The 13,277-nt window shown below is 41.2% G+C and overlaps 1 protein-coding gene across 2 annotated transcripts in view; it reads right to left on the bottom strand.

Moving 5' to 3' along the window:
- HLCS (holocarboxylase synthetase) overlaps window positions 1-13,277 on the bottom strand; it is an 862,037-nt gene that overhangs the window by 698,494 nt on the left and 150,266 nt on the right. For both annotated transcript variants that reach the window (XM_085621286.1, XM_085621285.1), the window contains exon 4: window positions 487-1,448. In XM_085621286.1, the coding sequence (XP_085477412.1) occupies window positions 487-1,448 (962 nt within the window). The remainder of the gene's footprint in view (window positions 1-486; window positions 1,449-13,277) is intronic.

Genomic DNA, 13,277 nt, shown 5'->3' with positions numbered 1-13,277 from the left:
AAATAACCAAGTGTGTTTCCACTACGTCATAAGGTGCAGCGATGGTTATTCACCAAAGTATGTGATATTTTGCATACACCCAGCACCTGCTATAGAATGAACAACATGCAACTTTAAACAAGTGTGTATGCTAAGAGTGGAGATGATAACTAATATGCATGTCTTTTTAAAATTTATTTTCAGATTTAAAAAGGCCAATTCCAACTTGATAGTTTTTACTTGTATGCATGATTTCCGAATCTTTTGAAGGTGAAGAAAACACAGGAGAGCCCGCTCTTTTGATAGACTTTTGGCATAGCAGGAAACAGAGGGAATCCTGAGCCATTGTTTCTCACTTCCTCAAATGGGGAGTAGAACAGTACCTCAGAGATAACCATAGGTTCAAGAATGATGTGTGCAGCAAGCATCCAAATCCATTTGAGAATGGGGCCTCTGTTGTGATTAATTTGCTAAGCATCATTCTCAACAAAAGTGTATAGACATTACCTGACACAGAATGGCTTCTCCTCCATTTTCTCCATGAGAATGGTGTATAATCATTGCATCTTTATCTGAATTGTTAAGGTAGCCCCAGGTCTTCACGTCCGTGTCTGTTCCACTAGCCAGGTTGTCAAAAACATTACCACTGGTCAGCACATTTAGAGTTACTTCAGTGCAGTCAGCCTTTGTAAAAACCAGAGAATGGATGGATTCCTTTAGTACGAGTTTAGGGTTTACTGTGGCATTGCCAAGAGTGAATGACGATGAAAGGCTGAATATCTTGCCTCCTTTGCTCAGGTAGGTCATAAACTCCTTGTGAACATCATTGGAAATGGATTCTTCGGTGTTGATAACCAGCAGCAAGGTGTTCTCTAACCAAGGAGTTTTAAGAACTTGGTCCTCAGGCAGCGGGTAGATAACGTAGCTTTCTGCATCAATACATTCCATGAGGACAGATTTCACATTCTCAAATCGGGTTTTTGAGTCCTTCTGATCTGAGCCAACATAGATCAAGACATTGGGGGGCTTTCCACTTGTGTTTGCTCTTTTGGTCTCTTTAACTTGACAACACTCATCCCCCGAGTTCTCGTCATTGCCACTATAGTCATGTGGAAGTTCTGGAATGTTTTCTGCAGATGCATACTTCACAGACTCAATGGTGCTACTTTCCAGCTCCAGGCACTCATGGCAGCTAGAGAGATGCAGATGTTGAAGGTCGCCCACCTTGCTCGCCTCATCTTCTAGGTCAGCATTGTCTTCTGGGTGTTGTTCACTAGCCTCGTGTTTGGCAGGCAAACCTTGTTCTGCGGAGTTTGTGCCACCCTCAGAGCCTGTGACTTTGGCCTCTGGTGCAGCAGCCTTTTCCAAAGGATCACTTGAGACTAACTCCGACATGGGGTTTTCTTGCGCACTTACTCGTTCGGCAGCTGGCAGTAGATCCTTGGTGGATGGCTCCTGAAAATGCACAGCTGGGTAAAGAAAAGCCAGAGTACCAAAATGAGTTTTGTCATTTTTTAAATATTATTCAATGCTAACAATTACACACTTACATCTACGTTTTATTAAAATTCAAGTTTCTTTCTCTATGCAAACACTATAAGAAGGCAGCACTACATGGAAGAACTAAGGGATGAGGCATTACTTCTAGTGACTTACATCATATTTTTTTAATCTAAGCCTGGATCCTCATAAAATGCTTTCAAAATACGTCAATCTTCTCATATATGTGTACTTTGACTTTGGATAAAAGATGCATATGCATGTGCTGTTTCACTCATACAAAATAAGAGCACATTGAGACATCAAAGGATGTTTATTGCATGCAGTCGATGTGTTTTTCACATGCCCATTCCAGGTATGTAGAAAAAGTTCGAAATTTCCCCTAAAAAAACAAATCTTAATAACTGATTGGACTAAAGATCTCCAATATGGTATGGTATATGTGGTTCTACTTTTCAAAGACGCCGTCGTCTAAAGGCTTTGGGATTTGCAAACTGCATACACTTTACCATCTTTGCATTCAATTCTTGCTTTGTCCGCAGAAAGATATCAAAACCTGTGCAATGGCCAGAGCCATCATTTTCTATTTTTGGATTTATTTATGAATACAGTGGTACCACTGGAGATCAGAATCTAGGGCACATGGCTAACCCTAGGCAGTGCTTCCATTTCCAATCACGGTTCTTCTTTTTTGTTTAGTTTTCATCTATATGTCTAGCGTAAGCAGAGGCATTTTGTTATTTTTGTAATATAATATACACATAGTGGGCTTTAAACCAGGCTTCTTCAGCCCTCTGCTTACTTAGCTCATGATCCTTCAGTCATTTGCTTGAGACATTTTCATTCTCATTTTGGATAAGCTCACCGGAGTATTTTACTCACGGTCTTCCTATTGGCTTTTTGGATATAGCCTGCCTCTTCCACTGGAATGTCCAAGGAACTATTTTACAATGGAAAAGTACAGTAAACTCATCACATATTGATTACTATATAAAGTACATACACTCCTTTTCCTTGCTGCCTGGCCTGTTTGTTTAGTGAGCGCGACAGCTCATAGGAATTACTTCCTTGTAATGCATGAAGGACTATTTTATATCTGAAAAGTATACTCCCATCACCCTTTGTCACATTCAATCATACAGGAGTTCATTATTCTCTTAAACACTGAAAAAATACAGATGTTGAATGGGTTTAGGAGATCACTTTATGGATTTTATAGTGAATGGGTTGTTGAAAAACGTCCTGCAACCAACAGACTGTTGGTGTAATCCCTGCTTTCTACTTCCTGTGAGTCCTTTTCTATGCTGCCGGTATAAGCCCTGCCTCCACATACATAGTCCTATTATTTACAGTACAGCGGGGCCGCTGATGTGCCCCAGCAGTATATCTGCAGCCAGCCATGGTGGTACACACTCCCAGGAGTTCCAGACCGGTCTTGCTTGTTTACTTGTGTATTAGGATGATGTTTTGTAGTAAGTAACTCAACCTTACCAAACTACAAGGATGACATTTAGATCATAAATGATCACGGTCAAGTGCAATTTCTTACTGGAATACTTTATGAAATTGGATCTAGGACTAAAGCAAACACAGTTCCCAACTGAAACCGGTCTGGCTCATTGCGTTTCCGCAGGGAAGTGTAAAAAAGTTTGTTTTTGTGATTCTCAGCCCTAGCTTAGCCTTTCGCTGCCATTGGCATTGTACGTAATGATCTGCTGGTCTCTGGATGACATCAAAGCTCACATCTCTTTTCCCTGGATGGATTCTTAATCATATCTTCATAAGTGTGCCTTGGGGGTATCAAACTTTGTCCCTGGCTCTGCCTGAATTATATACTTCGTACCTCTGCCTGAGTAGAATTAGACCTCATCCATTCACTAAATGAGCATGGATGTCCTTGCGCGCTAAAATTAAATATTTCATATAGCCGCACCCTATGGCATCTGATTTATGATGCCCAATTTGAGGAAATCAACATACAATGCCAAGCAGACACTCAGCGCTTTACTGTTAGTAGTTCTACGTCTTAGTATTACAAGGTAAGAGGTACAGAAAATTCAGCGTGCATCAATATTTTGGTCCCGCTCATCCTGATTTAGCCACGCTGCCCTTTCCCAGTGAATACGTAGCGAAGAAAAAAAATGCAGGAGTACTAGCCTTTCCTACACATGCACACATTCTTCTTACATCATGGCTTGTACAAGCACTTTCTTACATAGGCGTTTTTGCAAAGAGTGGTCAGCACATCATAGATATTATTTACAAATTCTAAGAGTTAGTAAACAATCTCAGAGTGTAAATATGTGCACGTACTGTACCAACTTTGACAGCTACAAATAATTATGATGGAAAGCACTGGTGTATTTTCAGGTTTGGCATTATCTGAGGCCTTTTGATTTTACTGCAATTATATGTATAATAATATTCCTACAGGGGCTTTCAGCCAGCTCTTTCATCTATTGGTCTGTTGTTGTGTAATTCATATTGCTCTTCCATTCACCGCAGCATACAGCGTTTGGCAGTGGGCAAGCCACAACCTTCTGATTTTACTAAAACTATAGAAATAAATATGAGCTTTCAGCCTGCCCTCTTCATTGTATTGTTCTGTTGTTGTGTTATTTACATTTTTCTTCTGCCCACTACAGCATGTAGCAGGGAGCAATGGGCCTGCTTACTTTATCAACTGGCTAATTTCACTGTGAAAGACGGCATTCTTCCCTAAGTTATAAGGTTCCTAAAAAGACGGTCACTAAGTTTGACAATTCACACCTGTGTTTTCATTGGCTCGAAATCATAGCTTTGCTGCTGCTAACTACGTTTATGCAGTGGGCAAGATAAGACCATGAGTTTAGAAGTGTATATGTTAGCTAGCTCATTACACAACACCATATCGGTTTACCGGTCTCTAATGCAGGGAACTTGCCCTGTGCCTTATGTCGTTGCAAATCCCAGTAAAATAGCCAGGATGACTAAATTACGGACCTCTTTTGGAGTGTCCTTCACGTGCCCCAAGCGAACCATGTCAGCGGTAGCATATACCGTCCTCCATGCTCAACTCCTCTGCTTGGATCATTTGTTCCCAAAGTTGTGCCACTTTGAAGCAGTGCCATGCCAGATGGAACAAAATCAGCATCTTGTTTCAAACATCATCTGCACTTTGTGTCCTAAACTTTACTAAACCAAGCTACATAAACTAGGGAGAGATTTGTCCTGCTAAGGTATTTGTAGTGTATTTATCTATATTTACCATTAGGAGATATTTCTTTAGTTTGATGACAGCAGTAGGCTCGTTTAGGGTCTACAATCTTCACACCTATGAGTACGGGTATCGTCAGCACTTAGTTTACTTAGAACGGTATTATACATCTTGGTAAACAATGTTATTCGTTTGGGATTAGTCAACACCAGGGTCAGTGTGTCCCAGTCTTCCAGTTCATGCAGAAAGGGCGAAATGCAGCCCTTGACGGCATTTCAAATTTGGGAATACGATAGTGCTTCCAATGATGTGTCCCATCTCTCCTGCAGGTACTGCTGGAACTTAAATTGTTTATGAATAAATCTCCCATAAAATGTATATTTTTCTTTGAGAATTGCTGTATCACGTAAATGTTATCTACCATTCCTAGCTGTTGAGATTATTTTATGAGAATATATGGTAAGTAAGATGCTACTTGACACTTCTCGGCTAGTCTTGTCGATGAAGTACAGATAACTGAATGAATCTCTTGCATGGGTCTGGGCGCTTTGTGCTACAGCTGTGCCTTCATTAGTATAGGGCTCGCAATCCCTCTTTCAAGGTTATAATGTGGTACATGCCTACTATTGTGAATCCAGTGATGCACAAACTGTGTTTGAGCAAACCGATATCACTCCTCAATGTTGGGTGCAGGAAACCCACCTTTATCATATGGCAGCTGTAACTTAGCCTAGCGTATCCTTTGTTAACACCCTGCCCAGGCCAGTTTGGTCATCAGCGTACTCATCTGTGTGAAGACCGCACTGGTGAGAGGTTTGGGGGATATTTTGGACTAAGTATAATAGCTAGGGAAAATTACCATTTTCATCAGAACTATCCTTCCTGCAACTGGTATAGGTAGCCTAATTCATTTATTTATTAAGAGATCAATATTATCAATACATTTAGTATAATTGAATCAGTAAATTATATTAATATCTCTGTGATACCCTAATCCCAAGCTTTTTAAGGGGTCTGATTGCGAGGGAAAGCTATCACTATCTGCCCAGCTCCTTCTGTCAGAGGAACCACCAATGACTTGGTCGTTAATCTGCAGTCCAGACCACCTGCCAAGTTCAAACATTTTGCAAATGCTGGCATGGAGGTTTTTAGACTAGTCTTTGATTATTAATAAAATATCATTTTCATATAATGAAATTAGGAGTTTTCTGGTACTGAAGCGTTCCCTCCTCCCGCGCCCCCGCAAAAGACAGGAAAGGAAAAATAAAACGAGACTCGGTTTATTACTCCTTTCCAGCCGAGTCCTGGGGGCGGGCATAGGGAGTGACAGCACTGAGGGGATTGGTAGTGCACTCCCTTCACTGCGCATGACGGTTTGGCCGGCTGTATCAGGTCGGCCAAACCGGCATGGGCTGTGAAGCGGTCTCCAACCTCAGCTGCATTGAACAGGCACAGACTCCCAGTCTGCCCTGGAGCGCTAACCGAGGGCCCTCAGGCCAATCCTGAAGCTGCTCTGATGTGAGAACAACTTCAAGTTTGGTCGCAGGACATTCTGGGAGCCCGTGCCTGAAGAAGAGGAGCACGATGCAGGACGCAGCCAGCGGAAGGGAAGGTTTTTAAAAATATTTTTTTATTTTGCCCCATTCCTTCCAGACCCCTACTAGCCCCTCCTGTCTCGCCACTCGTCCCAAACACCGGCTGCTACTGTGCCTGTGGTACCATCGAGCGGCAAATATCCCTGGGTTGATGTCAGTAATTCATACTCGGAGAGGTGACCTCGACCAAGGAATTCCTACCTGTCTCATTTGCATGATCTCTCCGCTGTGTTTAATACACTGGAACATATTATCTTGATCAGGTGTCTTGGGGAAGAAGGAATTACCAGAAATGCACTGGTTTTGTTCAAATAATTTGTAATGAACAGGGAATTTGTCCTGATGCTTCCATCTTACTGTTCTAAAAAACTTTACTTTCAGATATGAAGTACCGCAGTCTTCCGCTCGTTGGACGATTTTGTTGAATGCATAAATCTGCCCTCTTCCAAATAGCGCCAAAAGATTTGGCCTTCAGATTGTTTCTTAATATGGTGATACTGAGTTCATTCTGCGTTTAAACAAATCATTTTTGACAAACATAGTGAAATTAAATGGACATAAAACTGAGAATTTGCTTGTGGAGAAAAACAACCTTTGGTAGCCTGCACTGTAGCCTAACAAGTTTGGTCCGCCCTGCAAATGACTGAAAATAAAGAGCTAGGGATTGATAGTGAATAAAATCAGTTCCCTCTTATCAACTCCGTTGTTAAAACCAATGTTCGCCAGCTTAGATGCTAAGAAAGATCCCAGACATTCATTTTCCAAGATCTTGGAGAGTCTTTAACAGCAACTTTAGACATTAACTCTCAGCTTGATTTATGCAAAAGCAGGCTACTTGGGGCTCCTTGCAAAATTGGTACAAAGACTGAAGAGGGTTCAAAAACAGGCAGTCTTGGGGATCTCTTACTGAAGTAGATTTTACCTCTAGCAGAAGTCCATCATGCCATACATTGGCTTCCAACTGAGAGGCATAAATTGTCGTTATTGCTACAGAGCCTATAATAGGATTGGTCTGAAGTTTTTTCAAAATCTGCTGCCGTGAAGATCTGTCGGAGGGATGGGCGGAAACAGAATCTAGGAGGCCGAATGAGGTTCTCAATTTTGTCTATTTTATTAAACAGCATAACAATAGAACAGGTTGGTAGTGTTCTTTAAGGGGTTTCCTCTCTGCCTCTTCCTTGTTGTTATGATGATTTGTGGCCGGAGTGACTGGTTTCTTTTCCAGGAAACACTGTTGTGATGTTAACTTGTTTCTTCTTCTTCCTTTTTTCTTTCATTCACAGGGCAAATCGTGGATGATGGACGTTCCCCTGAGGCTCAAAAGAAAAGGAGAGAGGGTGGTGAGTATTTTGGCCTTTCTTTCTGTGCTTATAGGAACAGGCTTTCACCACACCAGAAAAAAAAAGTGATCTAAAGCTGTCGGAAGTGTGGAGAACAAGAAAGTAGGAGGTCTGAGGAAAGTTTTCGTCCCGGATCTATCTCACATCCCTCTTGTAAGCAAATAAACCCTCTCCAAGAAGATATATAGCAACAAAAAAAATTTAATCAGGTATTTCCCCTTCTTTTCAACTGTGCACGGTAAGTAATATATAGAGGGTGCAAGCTGATCCTCCTGTGTGTTGTCCAAGGTTGCTCCCTTTTCCTTTTTTGTATTTGTTTTGGGCACCATACACTTAAATATCTATTTATATTGCCCTCAATATGTATGTAGTGCCAAGAAATCCTCACTGAGCACAGCCCACGAACCAAAGCCAACAACTAAGAAGAGAGAAAAAAGATCATTTAAAAAAACTATATAAAGTCACAAACAGAGGGGGTGGTGTCGCACAATAAGCCACGTATGATGGAAGTACCTCCCCTCCCCCCTCGAGAGGTATAGTACCTTTAGTATGCTCCTTCCTCCCCCCTTCCGATCAGTCACAGCAGTGGCCGCAACTCTCCTGAGTTGCGGCGGTACACAGGGCTCTCCTGAGGCATCCACCACTCTTCGCTTCAGGTTTCCGAAGCCTTGCCCTCGGAGCCTTTGTAGCCAGTCTCCCCGCTGGGCATGAACTCCTCTTCCTCTTCTGCTCTTGGCATCCGGACCTCGTCTTGGCGTTGCTGGGTGTCCACTTTTGGTTCCGGGCTTCTTTGTATAGTGTCTTCTGGTTCCGACGACCACCTTCCTGTGGGCCCTCTTTTTCAAGGCCGTCCTGAACTGCGGATTGTCTCTCCTGTTGGGCGGGCTCGCCAGTAGTCTGCACAGGAGAGGTCAAAGCTTTACCCCTTTGAACTGCTTCCTCTCTATGCTATTGCTCCACTAATGATCCGGGGATAGTGGCGCCAGGTAGGTGCCGAGGCTAGCGGCTCAACCCTCCCCCACAAGATCCCAAAGCCCAGACTGCATTTTGAGCACCCAGTCACTGCATTTTCTGCCTGTTCACTGGCATGTCTACCTTTGAGGTAGATGCTGACTGTCCTTATCTTTCCAAGAACCTGTGAAGATGTCAAGTCATTCAGGTAGTAACATCGATAAGACACCCAATGCGACATCAGTCTGGGACAAGTCTTGTTATCTCAAGGTCAGCTAACAGCACTAACATAAATAATGTAGTCTGAATTGACATTTATTTACCATATTTGTTTGTGCTAATACGTCTAAGACTAGCATATTGATGCACACAGGTTATGTTAGAAATTCCTCAAAAACTCCCCCTATCAGATAAGATTAGTGATCAATATTACAGAAAGGCTCATCATGTGACCACATTGATAGAGAGTTCCTTCGCCCCAGATTATTGCCTAAAACACTGCCAAAGAGCCTGACAGTCTGCCATATTGCCCATCAGCAGCAGCATCCAGTCTTATGTGTAGAGCTGATACCGAGCCAAGTCTGAGAGGAGAGGAGCTGAGCCCAGCTGATGATTTGTTTTCCCTTCGAGGTAACACTCTCTCTCGGCGACTGATAATTACAGCTTCTTGCTGTAAGCAGGTATGCAGTGCGCTAATTCTTCCTAAGAAACTATAGATGCAAGTTAAGCTACTCCATGGACTCATGGTATAGTGCATAGAAGAAGACTTTAGGATGTTAGGTTGCCAGATGACGTTTCCATTACGGTAGAAATGTTCATACGGTTTACGTTGTTAGCAACATGAGTTAGTGCTGGTTAAATAATATTCTGTGTGGTTATCTTAAGTGTGCTAAGCAACAGGACGAGAATGTTGCAATAAAACACTTTTAAATCTAAAATGCCAATCTCTAAATGTAGTGCTGGTGTGTGATATTTTAAAGCATGAAATTATATATGAGTAACTACTGCATCCCTGGTTCCCTATTTAGGGACTGTTAGTAACCCAGAAACTGACACCACATCAACTATTTATTGAGTTGGGTTATGTTAATCTACAATAACCTGTTCTGTCATGTTCAAGCGCTGATGGACTGAAGTAAGTTTAGCCATCTACGGGTGTGAAAACAAATGCTATAGAGCTAAGTCAGTTTACGAACACTGCTTCCTAGGCTCACTTGACCTTAGATAACTTCATTCTTAAAATCTGCCATTGCTGTTGATTTCTCGTGTTAATCTGCAGGAGGTTTATTAACCCATCCAGAAATCTTACCATAAATCATGATCTTTGACAGCCGCTGGTCACATCTGGCACATATCCTTGACCATAATTCTTTCCAAACTATTCCCCTTCCACGCTGTCACTGTTTTTAATCATCAGGCCCATTCTCCAGATCCTGTTGCACTCAGAGATACTGTGCAAGTCTTGTAACAAGTAGTCCCGGTCTCTCTGGGTGTTGGGTACTAATGAGCTGCTCACTGAATGCCAAACACCTAGCATTTGGTCTTTGCTTCTTGGGTGGTAGTAGAGGCCTAGGTGTCAGCGGTTGGCGATACTTGAACAACACACAATTGGCGATGTCTAATTAGTGCTATCTGTTTATAAATAATTGGACTTTATTTTAAAAGAATGGATATGAAGTAATAAGTGTTTATCCTCACCAGCAGTATAAAACTTCGGAAAACATGTGCTATATAAATAATACATAACAGCGTAACAAAACAAATAACTATGCTCACATGCACACTTTCATGAGCAATGTATCCTGCTTACCTCTATATGTATGTGGGACCCTAGTGAGGAGAAATTCTAATTGGTAGTATAGTCTGAGGGCTGTAGCGGGCCTGGTATATTTGTGTCAACATTATTATTTGTTCATGTACGCTTCAGTACTATCAGTCCTACTTGGTCCTTGTGTTGTTATGCACTCGTGGCCTTCAGGTGCCTTAAAAGAGCTGGTTTAACCTGGAGTGATTAAGAATCTTTGGGCAGGTGAGTACAGGCATAAAGTCATGGGTACAGGGCTAATCAGAGGTACAAACAGGCTAGGCACCACCAAGCCCGAATAAAAAAAAAACAACCCCTACAGCAGAGGCTGGATCACCGGGGTGGTTCTTAAGATGTTCATTCTCCAAAGGTCAACAACACTGTAACCTTCATGATTAAAAATCTCAGCACCTTCATATGGAATTACCAGAACTGCCAAGGGCCTCAGGTCTAAACATTTCTAAGATAATGTATAGTGGAGAGACTCAGCTCACACTATTGTAGGCCAACAATGACTAACCTAACAAAACTGGGGCCAGTCTCAAGCAGAGAATCACAACGCTCCACCAAGGACCAACTCTCGTCACCAAAAAAAGTCAAATTTTACCACAATAAATGCAATCTTATGTAACACTATGAAGTTGAAGGCTTCAGTCAGAAATATTCTTTATTCTTATGTGTAGGTAAAGCATGCCCAACTGGTGAAAACAAGCATAACAGTAAGCCAAATAGAAATATTATTTATAACTAATACAAATATTCGTAAATTTGAGCAGCAGTTTTGCTTGCTAGTTGCCATACCTCTTTTACAAAACAATTTATAAAAAATAATAAAACCAGAATCTAACCACTAATTTTACAGGTACAAAAAAATAACTTCAGAAAACTCCAGTTTTTAGTTTTTTATTTAAAGTTCACTTCATTCACTTAGTTTGTATATTGCGAAGGTCAAGAAACCCTTTTATATTTAACTGGGTACCTAAAGTGCAAATTAGAACAGCTTATAACGAGCACAGATTGTAAGCCAAAAGGAAAAATCAAAATCTCGAAAAGTGATTCGCTCTCAGATTCATTCAATAGTGATCTTACTCAAGTTCATTTATCAGAGTTCACGGAGGTTCTACAAAAATGAATTGGTAATCAGTTAATTCAGTGACTTCTAGATTATCATCCTCTGAATCTGTATTTGCCAGATAAGACTATTCAGGAGCCGCATACTTTCTCTTTGGCAATCTCACTCTTGTTGATGTTTTAACTGCTGGCTGTTCACTTTCACTGTAATCAGTCTTTTTCTTCTTGTTCTGGTTCTTCTCCAACTGTCTCTGATTTCTGTACTTTCTTGTACACTTTTTCTTCCTATCACAGATTCAGGCCACTTGTCTCGTTGATGCACTTTTTCATCGTTAGATTCAGTTGTGACTACGTCTGCATTTTCATCTTCTCTTGCCACTACTGTCACTTTTCTGCCCGGAACAGTTTGATTCTCCACAGCCAACTGTTTTCCTTTGGGGATTCTACAAACCTGAACTTTCAGCTTTATTCTTTGAATTGAAATTGTTTGATTTTCTGCCTGGTCTTGATCTTCTTGATTTTGGATCTTTACTTTGACCTGAATCTTCTCTACCACCCGCTGGATCCACGCAGCGAAGTTGAACTTGAGTCAGTGGTTATTGTCACCACTTCTTCATCTGCAGTTTTCACTCTTTTTGTGTGAGATGCATGGATCCATTGTGGCAATCTGGCACATTTCACATCAGTATTTGTCACAAGGTCTGACCTGGTATGGGACTTTCCACTTTGGCTTCAGACAAGACTTTCAAATAGGTTTCTTCACCACAATTAGCAGGATGAAGGCTGTAGCACAATTACTCTTTAGGCGATGGTGTGGCCAAGATGAACGTATGAGAGATAGAGCGTACAATAATAGTCAGACTCTTACAGTAATTCAGTATAATATCATCACTTATAGACACAAGTGTAGCTAAAAGGATGAAAGGTATTCTAATAGCCCTGCCCATAAGTACTTCATGGGGGAAGAGTCCTACTTTTTATTTGGTGTTAAACCACGTATTAACCTGTATATCGGGATAGCATTGTAAAGAGCAAAGCATATTGTTTCTCAGCTTGTACCCACACTTCATTATGATTCTGTCAAACTTGCTGCTTTTCATTTCCTTCTTTCATTTTCTGGTGCTTCATTGTGGAGTTATCTAAGCTCACTTAAAGTTAGAGCTCAAATTAACAAGAAACAATTTACACTGTCATTTTCACTCTTACATTGCTCTTGCAGTTGTGAATTATTCATAGAAGACTTGAGGGCAAAATATTTTGCTACCTCATCAGCATAGCGGTAGCCCGATGAAACAAAATTGTCTCCAGTTCTGTGGGCAACACAAGTACCTACTGAAATCTCTTTAGGTTTGTCCGAATGCTTCTGACAGATTTAAAATATATGACCTATTGTGGATTGGGATACTAGGATATGTCACAAGACTCCTTTGTGACCACATTTGACCAAAATAATGGACCATTCCACAACCATGTCAGTGTAAATTGTAACACTCAATCCATCAAATAAGCAGCAAGATCTAGTTTGTGCAATGAACTCTGCTACTCGTGCTGACATTACATCACACAAGTATGATGATTCCATAAAATTTGATATGATGGAGACTGCATATGCTGCTCTTAATGTTCTATGATGGCCTCTCAGACAAGAACCATCCACAAATCATGTCAAATCAGCCAGTTCAAGTGGTACATCTTGTATGTCTGGTGTTGGCTTGATACACAATTTTGTCATATCAATGCAACTGTGATCACAGTCCTCACCATCAATATCTCTATCTGCAAAAGCATTGTGGGATTCATGGTATTGCATATTCTGATTAAAATATAATCAATTGCTAAGA

This window comes from Triturus cristatus, chromosome 8 (assembly GCF_964204655.1).
Source record: "Triturus cristatus chromosome 8, aTriCri1.1, whole genome shotgun sequence".
Taxonomy (NCBI): Eukaryota; Metazoa; Chordata; class Amphibia; order Caudata; family Salamandridae; genus Triturus; species Triturus cristatus.
The sequence above is the reverse complement of the archived record's forward strand: the minus strand, read 5'-3'. Positions and strand labels throughout refer to the sequence as shown.